At 59.7% G+C, this 20,086-nt stretch overlaps 2 protein-coding genes across 2 annotated transcripts in view; one reads left to right on the top strand and one right to left on the bottom strand.

Moving 5' to 3' along the window:
• The window catches only part of RMC1 (regulator of MON1-CCZ1), a 35,246-nt gene extending 18,686 nt beyond the window's left edge, over window positions 1-16,560 (top strand). Inside the window, exons 6-20 of the mRNA XM_068165471.1 lie at window positions 1,213-1,353; window positions 2,074-2,177; window positions 3,990-4,079; window positions 4,196-4,301; window positions 5,913-6,024; window positions 8,533-8,577; window positions 8,982-9,035; window positions 9,311-9,439; window positions 9,718-9,824; window positions 11,827-11,946; window positions 12,047-12,124; window positions 12,898-13,002; window positions 13,088-13,156; window positions 13,281-13,506; window positions 16,312-16,560. Coding sequence (XP_068021572.1) covers window positions 1,213-1,353; window positions 2,074-2,177; window positions 3,990-4,079; window positions 4,196-4,301; window positions 5,913-6,024; window positions 8,533-8,577; window positions 8,982-9,035; window positions 9,311-9,439; window positions 9,718-9,824; window positions 11,827-11,946; window positions 12,047-12,124; window positions 12,898-13,002; window positions 13,088-13,156; window positions 13,281-13,506; window positions 16,312-16,391 — 1,566 coding nt within the window. The 3' untranslated portion in view covers window positions 16,392-16,560. The remainder of the gene's footprint in view (window positions 1-1,212; window positions 1,354-2,073; window positions 2,178-3,989; window positions 4,080-4,195; window positions 4,302-5,912; window positions 6,025-8,532; window positions 8,578-8,981; window positions 9,036-9,310; window positions 9,440-9,717; window positions 9,825-11,826; window positions 11,947-12,046; window positions 12,125-12,897; window positions 13,003-13,087; window positions 13,157-13,280; window positions 13,507-16,311) is intronic.
• The window catches only part of NPC1 (NPC intracellular cholesterol transporter 1), a 51,951-nt gene continuing 48,270 nt past the window's right edge, over window positions 16,406-20,086 (bottom strand). Inside the window, exons 24-25 of the mRNA XM_068165470.1 lie at window positions 18,915-19,077; window positions 16,406-17,086 (exon numbers count right to left, since the gene is read on the bottom strand). Of these exons, the coding sequence (XP_068021571.1) occupies window positions 17,004-17,086; window positions 18,915-19,077 (246 nt within the window). The 3' untranslated portion in view covers window positions 16,406-17,003. The remainder of the gene's footprint in view (window positions 17,087-18,914; window positions 19,078-20,086) is intronic.

Here is a 20,086-nt window from a genome sequence, read left to right as displayed (position 1 = left end):
GTTCAGCCTGGAGAAGAGAAGGCTGCAGGGAGACCTCAGAGCAGCCTCCCAGTACCTGAAGGGGCTCCAGGAGAGCTGGGGAGGGACTGGTGACAAAGGCTTGGAGTGACAGGGTGAGGGGTGATGGCTTCAGAGTGGAAGAAGCTGGATTTAGATGACACACTAGGAAGCAATTCTTCCCCATGAGGGTGGTGAGAGTCTGGCACAGGTTGCCCAGGGAGGCTGTGGCTGCCCCAACCCTGCTCCAGGCCAGGCTGGATGAGGCCTTGAGCAACCTGCTGTAGTGTGAGGTGTCCCTGCCCATGGCAGGGGGTTGGGACTGGCTGAGCCTTGAGCTCCCTTCCAGCCCTGACAGCTCTGTGATTCATTAGCACTGAAGCTGCCTTCCACTGGGCAAGGGCAAGGCTGTGGCAGTGACCTGAGCTGAACAAGTCTGAAAGGTAGAGCTAGGAGGAGATCATAGAAGAGGCAACATTGTCATCCCTGCTCCCAGCAGCCATAACCAAGCAGTGAATTTGACCTCAATCCCTCCTCAAGGGGGGTGGAAGGCAGCTCAGGGGGCAGTGGGTTCACACTGCAGGAGGGTAGGTTGAGATTGGAGAGCAGAGATGTTTGTCCAGGGAGGGTGGTGAGGCACTGGAGCAGGTTGCTCAGAGAAGCTGTGGATGCCTCATCCCTGGAGATGTTGGAAGCCAGGGCCTGGGAGCAGCCTGGGCTGGTGGAAGGTGTTCCTGCCCAGGGAAGGGGCTTGGACCTGGGTGATGTTCAAGGTCCCTTCCAACCCAACCCCTTCTGTGCTTCTAGTGGGGATGTGATGATCCAGAGAGGCTGTTTGAAGTCCCTTCCAACCCAACCCCTTCTGTGCTTCTAGTGGGGATGTGATGATCCAGAGAGGCTGTTTGAAGTCCCTTCCAACCCAACCCATTCTGTGCTTCTAGTGGAGAACCAAAGAAGGGAATGAGAACAGCAGTCTCATGCTGAGTGTTGCCAGCTGTGGACCCTAATTTCCCAGGCTGGATGTGGCTGTGAGCAACCTGCTGTAGTGTGAGGTGTCCCTGCCCATGGCAGGGGGTTGGGGCTGGCTGATCCTTGAGGTCCCTTCCAGCCCTGGCAGTTCTGTGGTCCTCAGTCAGCATCCCAAGGTCCTGGGCAGGGCTGTTTGTGCTGGTGGAATGCTGGTGGTTCTGAAGTGCCAGTGTCCTGTGCTTGCAGGTGTTGCCAGAGAAGAGGAGTTTGAAGCTTCTGAAGAACCAGAGCATTAATGTCAACTGGTACATGTACTGTCCAGAGAGCTCTGTTATCCTGCTCTCCACCACTGTCCTTGGCAATGTCCTGCAGCCATTCTATTTCAAGGTAAAGGCATGCTTTCCAAACTGCTCATCCTGGGGGCCTCCTGGCTCAAACACTCTCTTGCTTCTCCTGGATTTTCTCCCAAGAGCTGCATGTGTTCAGCCTCCCTGGGGGACAGTGAGCAAAGGCAAAGCAGAAACCCAAAGGGCCTTTGGAACTGAGGGTGGGTGTCCAGAAGAAGGGGCCAGGCTCTTTTCACTGGTGTCCTGTGGTAGGACAAAGGGAAACAAACTGGAGCCCAGGGAGTTCCACCTCTACATGAGGAAAAAGCTCTTTGCTGTGAGGGTGCTGGAGCCCTGGAGCTTCCCAGGAAGAGTGTGAAGTCTCCTCTGGAGACTTCCAGGCCACACCTGGATGTGTTCCTGTGTGACCTGCCCTGGTGACCCTGCTTTAGCAGGAGGGGTTGGACTGGAGGATCTCCAGAGGTCCCTTCCAACTCCTACCATTCTGTGACTCTCTGGTTCTTCTGTCCTCTTTTCTGCCATGGTCTAGTCATGAGGTCTGTGTTGATAGGTTGGACTCAATGATCCTCGAGGTCTCTGCCAACCTTAGTTATACTGTGAGACTGTGATTTTAGGGCGGGGGGGGTGTGTCAGAAGGTTTCTTCTTTGCAGCTGTCTCCATTCCTGGCCTCCTGGGGGTGCTGTTGGTGCAGCATCCAAGGTGGCTTGAGGCCCTTCCCAGCTCCTGACCCGGTGGTGTTGTTTTTCCCCCTGTTAACAGAGTGGAACAATGTCCAAGCTGTCCAAGTTTGAAATCGAGTTGCCTGCAGCACCCAAGGCCTCCAAGCTCAGCCTTTCTGAACGAGACATTGCCATGGCCACAATGTAGGTGCCTGACTACCAAGACCCCCAGGGCACTGGCAGCTGGGGCATGCTGAGAGGGGGCAGGAGCACAGATGTGGTTGGGCTTGGGTTTGGTTTAGCAGCACTGCTGCTTGAAGGTGCTTCAGTCCCTGCCTGGAATGAGGCACCTGAACAGCTCTCTTGTGGGCAAGGTGGGGAGGGGAAGCCAGCTGAAGAGACTGGTGTGAAGTTGTTGTGGATGAGTGCAGAAGGTTTGAGCATGCCTCATTTCTGAGCTGGTGCCAGCAGAGCTGGGTTAGGGGCCTCATTTGCATGGGTACAGGACATGCACCACGTGGGGAGGGAGAGGATTCTGCCCCTCTGCTCTGCTGAGAGCTCACCTGCAGTGCTGGGGCAGCTCTGGAGACCCCAGCACAAGGACATGGAGCTGTTAGAACAGGTCTAGAGGAGGCCATGAAGATGATCAGAGGGCTGCAGAACCTCCCCTGTGGGGACAGGCTGAGGGAGTTGGGGCTGCTCAGCCTGGAGAAGAAAAGGCTCCAGGGAGACTTTAGAGCAACCTTCCAGTCCCTGAAGGGGCTCCAGGAGAGCTGGAGAGGGACATTTGACAGAGGCTTCTAGTGACAAGATGAGGGGTGATGGCTTCAGACTGGAAGAAGCTGGATTTAGATTAGCCTTTAGGAAGCAATTCTTGCCCATGAGGGTGGTGAGGCACTGGAATAGGTTGCCCAGGGAGGCTGTGCTTTGTCCAGGCCTACAAGTGTTCAAAGCCAGGTGGAGCAAGCTGGTGCAGTGGGAGGTGTCCCTGCCCAGGGCAGGAGGGCTGTAACTGGCTGATCCTTGGGGTTCCTTCCAACCCAAACCATTCTAGGATCTGACAAGTGCTGGTTTAGTCTTTCAGTTTTAATTAACTGATGACCTGACCTAGGTGAATAGGGTAGAGTAGGGTAGAGTAGGGTAAAATAGGATAGAATAGGGTAGAGTAGGGTAGAATAGGGTAGAGTAGGGTAGAATAGGGTAGAGGAGGGTAGAGTAAGGTAGAGTAGGGTAGAGGAGGGTAGAATAGGGTAGAGTAGGGTAGAGTAGGGTAAAATAGGGTAGAATAGGGTAGAGTAGGATAGAATAGAGTAGAATAGGGTAGAGTAGGGTAGAATAGAGTAGAATAGGGTAGAGTAGGGTAGAATAGGATAGAATAGGGTAGAGTAAGGTAGAGTAGGGTAGAGGAGGGTAGAATAGGGTAGAGTAGGGTAGAATAGAGTAGAATAGAATAGAATAGGGTAGAATAGGATGGAATAGGGTAGAGTAGGGTAGAATAGGGTACAGTAGGGTAGAATAGAGTAGAATAGGATAGAATAGGGTAGAGTAGGATAGAATAGAGTAGAATAGGATAGAATAGGGTAGAATAGAGTAGAATAGGATAGAATAGGGTAGAATAGAGTAGAACAGGATAGAATAGGGTAGAATAGAGTAGAATAGGGTAGAGTAGGGTAGAATAGGGTAAGAGTAGGGTAGAATAGGGTAGAGTAGGGTAGAATAGGATGGAATAGGGTAGAGTAGGATAGAATAGGGTAGAATAGGATAGGATAGGATAGAGTAGAATAGGATAGAACAGAGCAGAATAGGGTAGAATAGAGTAGGGTAGGGTAGGATAGGATAGGATAGGATAGGATAGGATAGGATAGGATAGGATAGGATAGGATAGGATAGGATAGGATAGGATAGGACAGGACTGGACCGGACCAGACCAGGTTGGAAATGTCACATCTGTATGACTCTGCCAGGCTGGGGCAGCTCTCAGCTGCAAGTGATGCTCTGGTGCTGTTGTCTTCTCAGATATGGGCAGCTCTACATTCTCTATTTGAGGCACCACTCCAGGACATCAAACAGCACAGGAGCAGAAGTAGTCCTCTACCACTTGCCCAGGTAAGAGCAGAGTGCAGGAGGCTGGGTGGCACATCAGGTGTGTGTGTGAGGCTTGTGCCCTGCTGGCTGCAGCAGGGCTCTGACCAGCTGTCCCCTCTGTCCCCTCTGTCTGGCAGGGAGGGCTCCTGCAGGAAGAGTCACATTCTGAAGCTGAACAGGACAGGGAAGTTTGCACTCAACGTCGTGGACAACTTGGTGGTGGTGCACCACCAGGACACTGAGGTTTGCTTCCCCCCTCTGCCCCTGTGCCTTGCCCTGGGAAGGGGCTGGGCAGGCTTCAGGCAGGGTGCCTGTGAGCTTCCCCTTGCCAACAGCCAGCAGGAGCAAAGCAGAAGAACCTCAGAGTTCTCCTTTAGCCCTGCTGGGCTGAGGCTCAGTCAGGGCTGCTGCTGCCACCTCTTCCTTCACACACTTGGGTTTTGCCTCCTTGTCAGTCCCCAGGGACACTCTGCTGCTGCACTGGGCAGGATTTTAAGGCTTTACATGAAGAAGGGTTTAAATTGGACACTGAAGTTGTAATCCTGAGAGCTTCTGATGTTGCAAGGGTTTGGATGACACAGATTTGGGCTCCTTGATGGCCAGATCTGAAAATCTCCTGCGGGCAGAAGTGTGGGGTCAAGGCAACACTCCTGTGTGGTGTGGTGGATAGGCTGCAGGGAAGGGATGGCAGCCAGAGACAGGCCAGAGCCAACCTCATGCAGTTCAACACAGCCAAGGGCAAGGTCCTGCACCTGGCTTGGAGCAATCCCAAGCACAGATCCAGGCTGGGTGGAGAATGGACAGAGAGAAGAGCTGAGGACAAGGTCTTGGGGGTACTGGGGGAGGAGAAGCTCAACAGGAGCCAGCACCAAGTGCTGGAGCCCAGAGCCAGCCATGTCCTGGGCTGATCCCCAGCAGTGTGGGCAGCAGGGAGGGGACTCTGCCCCTCTGCTCTGCTGAGACCCCACCTGCAGTGCTGGGGCAGCTCTGGAGCCCCCAGAACAAGGACATGTAGCTGGATCATCTGGAGCTAGATGATCTTTAAGGATGATCTTTAGGGACTGGCTTGAGAGGAGCCCTGGAGAAAAGGCCTTGGAGGTGCTGGGGGATGAGAAGCTCAACAGGAGCCAGCAGGGAGCACTTGCAGCCCAGAGAGCCAAGCAGGGCCTGAGCTGCAGCAGAAGTGTGGCCAGCAGAGCCAGGGAGGGGATTCTGCCCCTCTGCTCCACTCTGCTGAGATCACAGCTGGAGCTCTGGGGCCAGCTCTGGAGCCTCTGTGCCAGGAAGGATCTGGAGGGGCTGGAAGGTGTCCAGAGAAGGGCCAGGAGGAGGAGCAGAGAGCTGGAGCTGCTCTGCTCTGGAGACAGCCTGAGAGAGTTGGGGTTGTGCAGGCTGGAGAGGAGAAGGCTCCCAGGAGACCTCATTGTGGCCTTCCAGGATCTGCAGGGGGCTCCAAGAAAGCTGGGGAGGGACTTTTGAGGGTGTCAGGGAGGGATAGGACTGGGGGGATGGAGCAAAACTAGAAGTGGGGAGATTGAGATTGGCTGTGAGGAAGAAGTTGTTGCCCATGAGGGTGGTGAGAGCCTGGCACAGGTTGCCCAGGGAGGTGGTGGAAGCCTCCTGCCTGGAGGTGTTTGCAGCCAGGCTGGAGGTGGCTGTGATGTTCAAGGTCCCTTCCAACCCAACCCCTTCTGTGCTTCTAGTGGGGATGTGATGATCCAGAGGCTGTTCAAGGTCCCTTCCAACCCAACCCCTTCTGTGCTTCCAGTGTAGAACCACAGATGGGAATGAGAAGAGCAGCCTCATGCTGAGTGTTGGCAGCAGTGGATCCTAACTTCCCCTTCTCCCTTGCAGACTTCAGTGGTGTTTGACATCAAGCTGAAAGGAGAATTCGATGGCTCCACCACCATCCATCAGTTTGTGCTTCCACCGCGATCGATACAACCCTACCAGATCCCTGTGGCAGGTAGGGCAACGCCGCAGCCGCTGCCTGGGTGCTGCATCCAATACCTGAGTGCCGCAGCCGCTGCCTGAACTCCGCAGCCTCTGCCTGAACTCCGCAGCCGCTGCCTGGGCGCCGCAGCCGCTGCCTGAGCCCCACAGCCGCTGCCTGAACTCCGCAGCCTCTGCCTGAACTCCGCAGCCGCTGCCTGGGCGCCGCAGCCACTGCCTGAACTCTGCAGCCGCTGCCTGAACTCCGCAGCCGCTGCCTGGGCGCCGCAGCCACTGCCTGAACTCTGCAGCCGCTGCCTGAACTCCGCAGCCTCTGCCTGGGCGCCGCAGCCTCTGCCTGGGCGCCGCTGCCTCTGCCTGAGCCCCGCAGCCGCTGCCTGGGCCCTGCAGCCGCTGCCTGAGCGCCACAGCCGCTGCCTGAGCCCTGCAGCCGCTGCCTGAGCCCCGCAGCCGCTGCCTGAGCGCCGCAGCCTCTGCCTGAGCGCCGCAGCCGCTGCCTGAGCCCCGCAGCCGCTGCCTGAGCCCCGCAGCCTCTGCCTGAGTGCCGCAGCTTCTGCCTGAGCCCCGCAGCCTCTGCCTGAGCGCCGCAGCCTCTGCCTGAGCACCGCAGCCTCTGCCTGAGCGCCGCAGCCGCTGCCTGAGCCCCGCAGCCGCTGCCTGAGCCCCGCAGCCTCTGCCTGAGTGCCGCAGCTTCTGCCTGAGCACCGCAGCCTCTGCCTGAGTGCTGCAGCCTCTGCCTGAGCGCCGCAGCCTCTGCCTGAGCGCCGCAGCCTCTGCCTGAGCGCCGCAGCCTCTGCCTGAGTGCCGCAGCCTCTGCCTGAGTGCTGCAGCCTCTGCCTGAGCGCCGCAGCCTCTGCCTGGGCGCCGCAGCCTCTGCCTGGGCCCCACAGCCGTTGCCTGAGCCCCGCAGCCGCTGCCTGAGCGCCACAGCCGCTGCCTGAGCCCCGCAGCCTCTGCCTGAGTGCTGCAGCCGCTGCCTGAGTGCTGCAGCCGCTGCCTGAGCGCCACAGCCTCTGCCTGAGCCCCACAGCCGCTGCCTGAGCCCTGCAGCCTCTGCCTGAGCCCTGCAGCCGCTGCCTGAGCGCCACAGCCGCTGCCTGAGCGCCACAGCCTCTGCCTGAGCGCCGCAGCCTCTGCCTGAGCCCCGCAGCCGCTGCCTGAGCCCCGCAGCCTCTGCCTGAGTGCCGCAGCCGCTGCCTGAGCACTGCCGTCACTTGAGGCAGCAGCTGCAGGGCAGGGCTGCTGGCTGCAGGGCAGGGCTGCTGCTGGCTGCAGGGCAGGGCTGCTGGCTGCAGGGCTGTTGCTGGCTGCAGGGCAGGGCTGTTGCTGGCTGCAGGGCAGGGCTGTTGGCTGCAGGGCAGGGCTGTTGCTGGCTGCAGGGCTGCTGCTGGGTGCAGGGCAGGGCTGCTGGCTGCAGGGCAGGGCTGTTGCTGGCTGCAGGGCAGGGCTGCTGCTGGCTGCAGGGCAGGGCTGCTGGCTGCAGGGCAGGGCTGCTGCTGGCTGCAGGGCAGGGCTGCTGGCTGCAGGGCAGGGCTGTTGCTGGCTGCAGGGCAGGGCTGCTGGCTGCAGGGCAGGGCTGCTGCTGGCTGCAGGGCTGTTGCTGCTGGCTGCAGGGCAGGGCTGCTGGCTGCAGGGCAAGGTTGCTGGCTGCAGGGCAGGGTTGCTGGCTGCAGGGCAGGGCTGTTGCTGGCTGCAGGGCAGGGCTGCTGCTGGCTGCAGGGCAGGGCTGCTGGCTGCAGGGCAGGGCTGCTGCTGGCTGCAGGGCAGGGCTGTTGCTGGCTGCAGGGCAGGGCTGCTGCTGGCTGCAGGGCAGGGCTGCTGCTGGCTGCAGGGCAGGGCTGCTGCTGGCTGCAGGGCTGCTGGCTGTGAGCATTGCTGGTAGGTGAGGGGTGGAAAGAAGACAAGAAGGAGCTGAGCACAGCCTTGGGTCTCCTCTTTGTGCACACTGCAGAGAGCAGCAGATGCTGCTGGGGAGGTGCAGAGTGCCAGCAGTGCTGCACAGGGGGAAGACAAAGGGGAGGGAGGGTGGTGCTTTGGGGTTGCTTTGGGGCTTCTGTTGTTGGGGTTTTTTGGTTGCTTTGGGGCTTTGTTGTGGTTGGTTTGGGGCTATGTGGTGGTTGGTTTGTGACCTTTGTTGTGGCTGCTTTGGGGCTTTCTTGTGGTTGGTTTGGGGTCTTTGTGGTGGTTGCTTTGGGGCCTTTGTTGTGGATGCTCTGGGCCTTTGTTGTGGTTGGTTTGGAACACTGCAGCAGATTGCCCAGGGAGGTGGTCGAGGCTCCATCCCTGGAGCTATTCAAGGTGAGGCTGGGCAGGGCTCTGGGCAACCTGCTCCAGTTGGGGATGTCCCTGCTGGCTGTGGGGAGGTCAGGCTGGCTGAGCTTTGGAGGTGCCTTCTGTGACTGCCAGCCACCTTCCACCCCAGCCCTGCCTTTTGGTTGTGTGCTGCTGCTGCTGCTTTGTGCTGCTGGTGTGGGAGAGCTGCTTGAGTGCTGCTGTTCCTCACCTGCTCCTCTCCCTGCAGGCCCAGCCTCTGTCACCAGTCAGTCTCCTGTGCCATGTAAACTCTGTATCCTTTCAATACTCTGCCAGTGCAAGGAAGCCTCCTCCTGTGTGCCAGGCCTGGAAGGAGCTGGCTTGGCCTTGCCCTGTGAAGCCCAGCTTCAGGTGCTGATGCACACTGACTTCAGGAGGAAACAGTCAGAGCTCCATAAGCAACAGAACTGCTGTGGGAGAGCTGTGGGTGTGGGGCTCTGCTCTCCTGCAGTATCCTCCCCCAGGGCCTGGCCACTTGAGATGCAGCTATGGACCTCCTGGGCAGGTACAGCAAGAAACTGAAGAGAGAATGCCAGGACTGTGGCTCCAGGCTGGGAATGGAGTGTGGTTATGGGGCCTGCTTCAGGCCCTGAAGGGAGTGCAGGAGCAAGAGTTCAGAGTCAGCCTTCCTATGGATGTTACAACTTTAACCTTCAGACTCTTCCTCTTGGATTGTCTTTCAGCCTGACATCATCATCAGTGCAAGTGAAGGTGAGTGCTGAGCTGGGGCCTCTGCTGGGCTGGCTGGCCAAGGGGGCCTGGCTCAGTGCCCACAGCAGCTCACAACAAAGCAGCTGAGCAGAGGCAGCAGGGAGCTGCCTGCTCCTGCTGGGGGCACCTGAGGGGGCCCAGGTCCTGTAGTGCTGCTCTGACACAGATGCAGGCAGGCAGGTGAGGCCTCACCTGGATGTGTTCTCATTCAGATGGGGAAAGCTGGCTGCCTAGGCTCTGCTTAGTAAGGCAGTGCACTGCTTTGTTCCTACAAGGTTACCTCTGGAGCCTTCAGGTGAAGCTTGAACCTGTGGTGAACCTCTTGCCAGATAAAGGCAAGCTGATGGATTTCCTTCTGCAGAGGAAAGAATGCAAGATGGTTATCCTCTCTGTGTGCTCTCAGAGTAAGTCCACAAGCTTTGCCTCTTGGCAGCACTGCCCTGCTCGTGCCCAGGCACTGCCACAGCCCAGCTGGGCTGGCCTCAGCTTGGAGCTCACCCCTGAAGCCTGCTTGGGCCTGTGAGATGCTCAAGTCAAGGTACCCACAGCAGCTCCTGAGCAGCATGAAGTGAGCAACTTCCCCCTCAGGTAGCTAAGTCACAGCTGCCAGGACTGGAAGTGTCTCATTAAACCCCCCTGGTTCTCTCTCCTCACAGTCCCCTTTGTCTGCTCCTCTTTGCAGTGCTCAGGGAGCCAGAAAGGGGATCCCTGCCTGTGATTGCCACTGTGTTTGACAAGCTGAACCACGAGTACAAGAAGTACTTGGAAGCTGAGCAGAGCTATGCCATGGTAAACCCCTCAGCTGCAGCAGCTGCCAGACAGGATGGTGCTGGGCACAGGGCAGGTGGCATCGTGGTGAAGACTGCTCTCTGCCACCTCAGGCCCTCAGGGGAAGTTCTGCCCTGCAAGGGACACAGAGACCCCCACTTAGCACTGTGCTGTGGCAGCTGCTGCATAGCTCAGCTCCAGCACACTCCAGTGTCCACTCAGGTCTCCCCTGAGCCTCCTCTTCTCCAGGCTAAGCAACCCCAGCTCCCTCAGCCTCTTCTCACAGGGCTGTGCTCCAGACCCCTCCCCAGCTTTCTTGCCCTTCTCTGGACACCTTCCAGCAGCTCAACATCTTTCCTAAACTGAAGGGCCCAGAACTGGACACAGGACTCAAGGTGTGGCCTCAGCAGTGCTGAGCACAGGGCACAAGGACTTCCCTGCTCCTGCTGGCCACACTCTTCCTGATGCAGGCCAGGATGCCCTTGGCCTTCTTGGCCCCCTGGGCACACTGCTGGCTCAGTGTCTGGAAACAGAGCAGGGTAGAAGCTCAAAGAGCAACTTGGAATCCCTATCAAAGCAGCTTCCAAACCTCTGATTCCATGGCTGTGCCACTGCACAGCCAGCCCCTAAGCATTGGGACCTGCACAGCATCCCTTCTGCTGTAGCAGCAGCTTCAAGGGATCAGGCACTGACTCAGCACAGCCACAGCCAGGCTCTCAGCTTCAGGACTTGGTAGCACACAGCTGGACTCCTCTCCTGCCCTGGAGGCACAGAAGAGCAGCTACATTTATACTTTAAGAGCAGCTTCAGAGAAAGGAGAGGAGAGGAGAATGTGAGATCACAGCTCACAGGATGCTAGGGGTGGGAAGGGACCTCTGGAGACTTCCAAGTCCAACCCCCCTGCCAGAGCAGGAGCTTGGAACCCAGCACAGGTCACACAGGAACACCTCCAGACAGGGCTGGAAAGGCTCCAGAGAAGGAGACTCCACAACCTCTCTGGGCAGCCTGCTCCAGGGCTCTGGGACCCTCACAGTCAAGAAGTTCCTCCTCATGTTGAGGTGGAACCTCCTGTGCTGCAGCTTCCATCCATTGCTCCTTGTCCTATCCCAGGGTGCAACTGAGCAGAGCCTGTCCCTGTCCCCTCCCTCCTGACCCCCAGCCCTCAGCTATTGATAGACATTGATCAGATCCCTCTCAGCCTTCTCCTCTCCACACTAAACACCCCCAGGGCTCTCAGCCTCTCCTCCCCAGGCAGTGCTGCAGTCCCTTCAGCATCCTTGCAGCCCTCCCTTGGACTCTCTCCAGCAGATCCCTGTCCCTCCTGAGCTGGGGGTCCTTGTCCCTCTTGAACTGGCTGCAATATTCCAGATGGGGCCTCTCCAGGGCAGAGTAGAGGGGGAGGAGAACCTCCCCAGTCCTGCTGGAGACACTCCTCTCAGTGCAGCCCAGGTATGGAGCCCGCAGCGAGCAGAATGCCTCCAGCACATCCCCAGCAGCAGCACAGCCCACACTGGCCAGGAGCCACCACGAGCACAGGCTGTTAGGCTGCTCAGTCTGGAGAAGAGAAGGCTCCCAGGTGACCTCATTGTGGCCTTCCAGGATCTGAAGGGGGCTCCAAGAAGGCTGGGGAGGGACTGCTCAGGATCTCAGGCAGTGCTAGGACTAGGGGGAATGGAATGAAGCTGGAGGTGGGGAGATTCAGGCTGGAGGGGAGGAGGAAGTTCTTCCCCATGAGAGTGGTGAAGGCCTGGAATGGGTTGTCCAGGGAGGTGGTTGAGGCCCTGTCCCTGGAGGTGTTTAAGGCCAGGCTGGATGAGGCTGTGGCCAGGCTGATCTAGTGTGGGGTGTCCCTGCCCATGGCAGGGGGGTTGGAACTGGATGATCCTTGTTCTCCCTTCCAACCCTGACTGATACTGTGATACTATAAGCTGTGGCTTCTCAGTATCAAGCTGAGGTCCCCAGTGGGAAGGTCTGTAGAGGCAGAGGTCTGAGGGGGTGGCTGAGGAAGGCTGTGTCCCTGCAGGTGGTGGAGGCAGGGCTGAGCAGGGGCACGGCGGCGCCGCGGCGGCCGGTGCGCACGCAGGCGGTGCTGGACCAGTCGGACATGTACACACACGTGCTGGCCGGCTTCACCGAGAGGAAGGTGAGTGCAGCCCCGGCCTCTCCTGCTGCCCGCTCTCCTGCAGGGCTGCCACCCGCAGGGCAGCTGTGCAGCCGGCGCTGAAGGCTCCTCTCCCCTGCAGGAGGCCCCTCACAAGTTCACCATCGCGGTGCTGATGGAGTACATTCGCTCGCTCAACCAGGTGCAGATCGCAGTGCAGGTGAGCTGCTGCCTGCCAGGGCTGCCTGCCTGCCAGGGCTGCTGCCTGCCAGGGCTGCCTGCCTGGGCTGCCTGCCAGCAGGGAGCTGCTTGGAGCAGACCTCCCAGCTCAGCCAGCCCTGCAGGCTCAGCACCAAACCATGTCCCTAAGCCCCAGGGCCACAGCTGCTGGAACACCCCCAGGGATGGGGACTCCAGCACTGCCCTGGGCAGCCTCTGCCAATGGCTGAGATCCCTTCCAGGGCAGAAACATTTCCTGAGCTCCAGCCTGAGCCTCCCCTGGGGCAGCTTGGAGCCATTGCCTCTGCTCCTGTCTCTTGGCACCAAGGAGCAGAGGCTGTCCCCTCCTCACTCCAACCTCCCTTCAGGGAGCTGCAGAGAGCAAGGAGCTCTCCCTCAGCCTCCAGCCTGAACCCCCCCAGCTCCCTCAGCCCTCCTCTAGCCCAGGGGCTCCAGGCCCTTCTCCAGCCTGGCTGCCCTGCTCTGGACAGGCTCCAGCCCCTCAATGTCCTTCCTGCAGGTAGGGCCCAGAGCTGAGCACAGCACTGAGCTGTGGCCTCCCCAGTGCTGAGCACAGGGGATGGTCACCTCCTGTCCCTGCTGCCCACCCTGCTTCTGACCCAAGCCAGGCTGCCATTGGCTCTCTTGGCCCCCTGGGCACTGCTGGCTCACACCACACTCCAGCTTACAGAGAGTTCCAGGCCAGGCCTGCTCAGTGCTGCTTTGTAGGCTGTAGAGCCTGCTTTGGAGCCCTGCCTCTGCTCTTCTTCACAGCACTACCTGTACGAGCTGGTGATCAAAACCCTGGTGCAGCACAACCTGTTCTACATGCTCCATCAGTTCCTGCAGTACCACGTGCTGAGTGACTCCAAGCCCCTGGTAGGGCAGCCAGGGTGCTGCAGGGAGCTGGGGAGGGGGTGGGGAAGGCTTCAGCACTCAAAGGCTGTTCCTGTTTCTGCCCCAGGCTTGCCTGCTGCTGTCCCTGGAAAGCATTTACCCCCCTGCACACCAGCTCTCCCTGGACATGTTAAAAGTAAGCATCCAGCCCCCGGCAGTGCATGGGGGGGACACCCCCCCAGAGCTGTCAGAGCCCCCCAGAGCCTGCAGGCACAGCCCGGGGGGGCTCAGGCACCTGAGGGCTCCGCTCGGCTTCACAGAGGCTCTCCACGGCCAACGACGAGATCGTGGAGGTGCTGCTGTCCAAGCACCAAGTCCTGGCGGCGCTGCGCTTCCTGAGGGGCATCGGCGGCCACGACAGCATCTCGGCACGGAAGTTCCTGGACGCGGCCAGGCAGGCAGAGGATCAGCTGCTCTACTACACCACCTTCAGGTTCTTCCAGCAGCGCAACCTGCGCCTGCGGGGCAGCCCCAGCTTCACCCCGGGTGAGCGGCACCGACCCTGGACCCACTGCCACCTTAGCTGAGCAGCCAGCACCGCCCCTGGCCCCACTGCCACCCTGCACCCAGCACCGACCCTGGACCCACTGCCACCCTGCACCCAGCACCGACCCTGGACCCACTGCACCCCCAGCTGAGCAGCCAGCACTGCCTCTGGCCCCACTGCCACCCTGCACCCAGCACTGCCCCTGGACCCACTGCACCCCCAGCTGAGCAGCCAGCACTGCCCCTGGCCCCACTGCCACCCTGCACCCAGCACTGCCCCTGGCCCCACTGCCACCCTGCACCCAGCACTGCCCCTGGACCCACTGCCACCCTGCACCCAGCACCGCCCCTGGCCCCACTGCCACCCTGCACCCAGCACCGCCCCTGGCCCCACTGCCACCCTGCACCCAGCACTGCCCCTGGACCCACTGCCACCCTGCACCCAGCACCGCCCCTGGCCCCACTGCCACCCTGCACCCAGCACCGCCCCTGGCCCCACTGCCACCCTGCACCCAGCACCGCCCCTGGCCCCACTGCCACCCTGCACCCAGCACCGCCCCTGGCCTCACTGCCACCCTGCACCCAGCACCGCCCCTGGCCCCACTGCCATCCTGCACCCAGCACCGCCCCTGGGCTCACTGCCACCCTGCACCCAGCACCGCCCCTGGCCCCACTGCCACCCTGCACCCAGCACTGCCCCTGGCCTCACTGCCACCCTGCACCCAGCACTGCCCCTGGCCTCACTGCCACCCTGCACCCAGCACTGCCCCTGGGCTCACTGCCACCCTGCACCCAGCACTGCCCCTGGACCCACTGCCACCCTGCACCCAGCACTGCCCCTGGGCTCACTGCCACCCTGCACCCAGCACTGCCCCTGGCCTCACTGCCACCCTGCACCCAGCACTGCCCCTGGACCCACTGCCACCCTGCACCCAGCACTGCCCCTGGGCTCACTGCCACCCTGCACCCAGCACTGCCCCTGGCCTCACTGCCACCCTAGCTGAGCAGCCAGCACTGCCCCTGGCCACACAACCCCAGGGTGCATCTGCAGCTGCACTTCAGGCTTTCCTCTTGTGAGCTCTGCTAGCTGCAGGCAGAGCTGCAGAGCTGGGCTGCCTCAGCCCAGGGGGCACTGCTCTGGGGCCTGGAGGCAGGCAGGAGCTGGCAGGGGCAGCCAGGCCCTTTGCCTTGCAGCTGCTGGCACTGCTCTGTTTAGCAGAGCCCCTGGCTGCAGTGCATCACTGCCTTGGGAAGAGAACTCCAGCACTCCACACCTCTGTGCCCACCAAAGCATGCCCCAGAGTGCCCTCTGTACATGGGGGCTTAACACCTCCAGGGGTGGGGACTCCACCACCTCCCTGGGCAGCCTCTGCCAGTCCCTGACCACTCTTGCAGGAGAGAGCCAACAGAAACCTCCCCTGGCACAACTCCAGGCCATTTCCTCTCCTTCCATCACCTGAGCCTAGGGAGCAGAGCCCAACCCCCAGCTCCCTGCAGCCTCCTCTCAGGGAGCTGCAGAGAGCAATGAGGTCTCCCTCAGCCTCCTCTTCTCCACACTCAACACCCCCAGCTCCCTCAGCTGCTCCTCCCCAGCCCTCTTCTCCAGACCCTTCCCCAGCTTGGTTGCCCTGCTCTGGACCTGCTCCAGCCTCTCAATGTCCTTCTGGGAGTGAGAGGCCCAAAGCTGAGCCCAGCACTCAAGCTGTGGCCTCCCCAGTGCCCAGCACAGGAGGACAATCCCTGCCCTGCTCCTGCTGCCCACACCATTGCTGCTCCAGCCTAGGCTGCTGGTGGCCTTCTTGCCCACCTGGGCACCCCCTGGCTCCTCTTCAGCTGCTGCCAACCAGCACCCCCAGCTCCTTCTCTGCTGGGCAGTTTGCAGCCACTCTGCCCCAAGCCTGGAGCACTCCTGGGGCTGTTGTGAGCCCAGTGCAGGACTCAGCACTTGGCCTTGTTGAACCTCACACAGCTGAGCTCAGCCCTGGAGCCAGCCTAGCCAGCTCCCTCTGCAGAGCCTTCCTACTCAGCAGCTACCTGTTCAGTGTCCTCTGCAAACTGACTGAGCCAGCAGTGTGCCCAGGGGGCCAAGAAGGCCAAGGGCATCCTGGCCTGCATCAGGAAGAGTGTGGCCAGCAGGAGCAGGGAAGTCCTTGTGCCCTGTGCTCAGCACTGCTGAGGCCACACCTGGAGTCCTATATCCAGTTCTGGGCTCCTCAGGTTAGGCAAGAGTTTGAGCTGCTGGAAGGTGTCCAGAGAAGGGCAAGAAAGCTGGGGAGGGGTCTGGAGCACAGCCCTGTGAGGAGAGGCTGAGGGAGCTGGGGTTGCTTAGCCTGGAGAAGAGGAGGCTCAGGGGAGACCTTCTTGCTCTCTCCAACTCCCTGAAGGGAGGTTGTAGCCAGGTGGGGGTTGGGCTCTTCTGCCAGGCAAGCAGCACCAGAACAAGAGGACACAGTCTCAAGCTGTGCCAGGGGAGGTTTAGGCTGGAGGTGAGGAGAAAGTTCTTCCCTGAGAGAGTTGTTAGCCATTGGGATGTGCTGCCCAGGGAGGTGGTGGAGTCCCCATCCCTGGAGGTGTTGAAGAGGGGATTGGATGTGGCACTTGGTGCCATGGTTTAGTCATGAGGTCTGTGGTGCCAGGTTGGACTTGGTGATCTCTGAGGTCTCTTCCAACCTCACTGATTCTGTGTGCTGGAGCTGAGCTCTGCAGCAGCTGCCACAGCACAGGGCTAAGTGGGGGTGGGAGGGGAAGGTTTCCAGGGGTCCCTTCCAACCCCTAATTGTCTTCTCCTCTGCTCCTGCCCCCCAGGGGAGCACTGTGAGGAGCATGTCACTTTCTTCAAGCAAGTCTTTGGAGAGCAAGCCCTGCTGAAGCCTCCCAGCCTCTGACAGACTCTGCCCACTGAAATGTATAAACTTTAATTTATTGCATCCAAGGAGATTCTTCTTCTTCTTGTTGGTTGTTGCTTTTTGACCTACAAAACTGCTGTTTTATAATAAAGTATATACAGAGACATTTTGGCAAAGAGAGTACTAAAACCAACCCCTCCCCCCCCCCCCAAAACAAAAAGTCTTCCAGCTTGTGGTGGCCTCCCCCCTAAAAAGAGCTCAGAGACAAAACCCTTGCATTGACCTGCATTTAAAAGTAGTGTCAGTGGTTGCAGCAGCCTGCTCCCCTCAGCCTCAGTGACAGAGAAGCTGCTCAGCTCCCCCAGGAGCCAGCTGGGTTAGGGCTCTACAAGCACAAAGAGAATGCAAACTGTGAGGAGACAGAGAGAGAGAGAGGGGGAAGTGGTTTTAGGCAGCCTGGAACCACAGCTGGCTTCAGTAATACTGCTCTTAGGGGAGCCCCAGGCAGCGCTCCCTGAGTTCAAGGCCTGGTGGCTCCTAGGTGAGGCTGGGCAGAGCCCCTGGGTGGTGCTTGCAGGGTGATAGTCTCAGAAGGCTGCTGTGGGGCCTGAGCTGGGCCCAGGCTGCAGCCCCTGGAGTCCACTGAGTGCCTCAGAAGTAGAGAAGCCTCTCGCGCTCTGTGCCTCTGCTCCTCTCCTGTGCAGCTCGAGTCTTGGCTTTGTTCACTGAAGGGCCTGGGGGAGAGGAGCACAGAATCAGAGAGAGGGCAGGGCTGGAAGGACCTCAAGGCTCAGCCAGTCCCAACCCCCCCTCAGAGCCTCCTTGCTGTGATCTGATCCCACACTCTGAGCCTGAAGCCAAGAGCATCTGACCAAAGCACTAAGGTACAATTAAGAGGTGAGCAGGCCTCCACAGGGGAGGAAGGCTGGCAGATGGGAGCTGAGGAGCAGGATTTGCTTACACCACCCAACAGGGAACACCACCTCTGGTTAGGAGGAGGAGTGCTCTGGTTTAGCTGGAAAAACAGTCTGGGAATCAGAGAATCACAGAGCTGTCAGGGCTGGAAGGGGCCTCAAGGCTCAGCCAGTCCCAACCCCCTGCCATGGGCAGGGACACCTCACACCACAGCAGGTTGCTCACAGCCACCTCCAGCCTGGCTGCAAACACCTCCAGGCAGGAGGCTTCCACCACCTCCCTGGGCAACCTGTGCCAGGCTCTCACCACCCTCATGGCCAACAACTTCTTCCTCACAGCCAATCTCAATCTCCCCACTTCTAGTTTTGCTCCATCCCCCCCAGTCCTATCCCTCCCTGACACCCTCAAAAGTCCCTCCCCAGCTTTCTTGGAGCCCCCTGCAGATCCTGGAAGGCCACAATGAGGTCTCCTGGGAGCCTTCTCCTCTCCAGCCTGCACAACCCCAACTCTCTCAGGCTGTCTCCAGAGCAGAGCAGCTCCAGCCCTCTGCTCCTCCTCCTGGCCCTTCTCTGGACACCTTCCAGCCCCTCCAGATCCTTCCTGGCACAGAGGCTCCAGAGCTGGCCCCAGAGCTGCAGCTGTGGTCTCAGCAGAGTGGAGCAGAGGGGCAGAATCCCCTCCCTGGCCCTGCTGGCCACACTTCTCTTGCTGCAGCCCAGGCTCTGCTTGGCTCTCTGGGCAATGGTGCAAGAGTGGTTTGTGGGAGCTCTACAAAATCAAACCTGTCCTGTCACTCCCTGAAGAGTTACTGCAGCAGCCAGGGACAGCAGAGCAGCCAGCAAGCAGGGGCTGAGCTGTCTAGGGCCAGCTTCATGCTGATCAGGCTCCAGAAAGCTGCTTCTGCTCAGCCTTTGGTGGCAGCAGCAGCAAGAGCAGGAGGTGAGTCCCCATCAGCCTCAATCCCCTTAAGGCAGGCTCAGTTCCAGCCTGCCCTGGAGAGCTCCAGAGGCTGATGGATTTGTAGATGCAAGAGGACATCCTGCCTGCAGAGCAAGGCTGCTCCTGCAGGTGCAGAGCCCCACAGCAGCTCTGCTTCCCCCCACAACCCTCTCCCCAGCTTCAGGGACATCACTCACAGTGCTGTCTGCTAGGCCACAAAGCAGCACAGAGTGGTTTGGGTTGGAAAGGACCTCAAAGCTCATCCAGTTCCACCCCCTGCCATGGGCAGGGACAGCTCCCACCAGCACAGCTTGCTCAAGGCCCTCTCCTAGCTGGCTTTCAGCACTTCCAGGCTGAGAGCCTCTATAACCTCTCTGGGCAGCCTGTTCCAGTGCCTCAGCACCCTCATGGGGAACAACTGCTTCCTGATGGCCAAGCTCCATCCAGCTGCTCCCCGTCTGAAGCCCTCAGCCCTCACCCTGGCACTGCACAGGCCCAGGCTGCCTCCTCCCTGCAGCCAGCTCAGAGCAAGCACTGGAGCAGGCTGTGGCTGCTTCAGCTCAGCATGCCTGGAAGAGGAGCTGGCAGTGCCCCCCTTTAACCCTTCCCTTCCCACAGCCTCCTGGCTGCTTCTGACCTTGCAAGCCTTTCCCTTTACCAGAGGGGAAGTGCCCAGAGGTGAGGCTTTGGGGCAGGCTCACAACTTACCTATGTAACTGAGCAGAACTGGCAGAAAGATCAGTCCATGTGTGGCTCCCAGGAGAACCATGGCCAGGTACATCCTGAAGTAGAACACCTTGAAGATCTGAGACTTGGAAAAAGCCAGCACCACAATGCCTCCAAACTTGGTGAGGGTGATGCCACTGAAGACCTGCCAAGAGAAGGAGTTGAAGCAGGGCCTTAAGGAGTCCTCCTGCTTTAGGTAGTTAGCATCTGCTGAAATCCTGATGTCACCTGAGGCTCCTGTATGCAGTACCTCCACCTGTTAGTCCTTAGAACCAAACCCAAGACCTGCTCAGGACAAGAGTTCAGCTCCTTGGTCCTGCCAGACCCTGCAGCCCAGGCCAGGCTCAAACCCACCCTGCCTGGACAGCCACCTGAGTCAGTTACTCCTCCAGGCAGACACAGACACAACCACCACTGAAGTCAGTCCCACTCCAGTGGTGCCCCTGGCCTGGCTCCACTCTGCCTCACCACAGGAGCCCTGCCCAACCCCACCCAGGTCAGTTAGGTAAGTGACAGGACAGTGCTGCCCAGTAGCTCCACTGCAGTCCATGAGGGACAGCCCTGCCTGCTCCTCTGAGGATTTGGAGCAGAGAGTCAGCACTGCAATGAGACAACTGAGTCACAGAACAGCTCAGGCTGGAAGGGACCTCAGAGATCATCTACTCCAACCCCCTGCCATGGGCAGGGACACTTCCCATCTGGACTCAGCTGCTCAAAGTCTCATCCAGCCTGGCCTTGGACACCGCAGGGTGGAGGCACCGACAGCCTCCCTGGGGAGAGCCTGTTCCAGAGTCTCACCACTCTTATAATGAAAACACTTCTTCCTCAGCTCCAGCCTAACCCTGCTCAGCCTCAGTCCATTTCTCCTTGGCCTGTCTCCAGACACCCTCAGGAGAATCCCTCTGCAGCCTTCCTGCAAGATCCCTTCAGGTCCTGGCAGGCAGCTCTGAGGTGCCCCTGGAGCCTTCTCCAGGCTGCACACCCCCAGCTCCCCCAGCCTCACAGCAGAGCTGCTCCAGCCCTGTGGCCTCCTCTGGACTCTCTCCCAACAGCTCTGTGTCCTTCTGCTGCTGGGGACAGCAGAACTGGAGGCTCAGCTCCAGCTCTCAGTTCTGTTCCCCATCAGAAATGCCTGGAGCCTGCATCCCCCCCCT

This window comes from Melanerpes formicivorus, unplaced genomic scaffold, assembly GCF_026170545.1.
Source record: "Melanerpes formicivorus ecotype bairdi unplaced genomic scaffold, bMelFor1.0.p_v2 SCAF_89, whole genome shotgun sequence".
Lineage (NCBI taxonomy): Eukaryota > Metazoa > Chordata > Aves > Piciformes > Picidae > Melanerpes > Melanerpes formicivorus.
The sequence above is the reverse complement of the archived record's forward strand: the minus strand, read 5'-3'. Positions and strand labels throughout refer to the sequence as shown.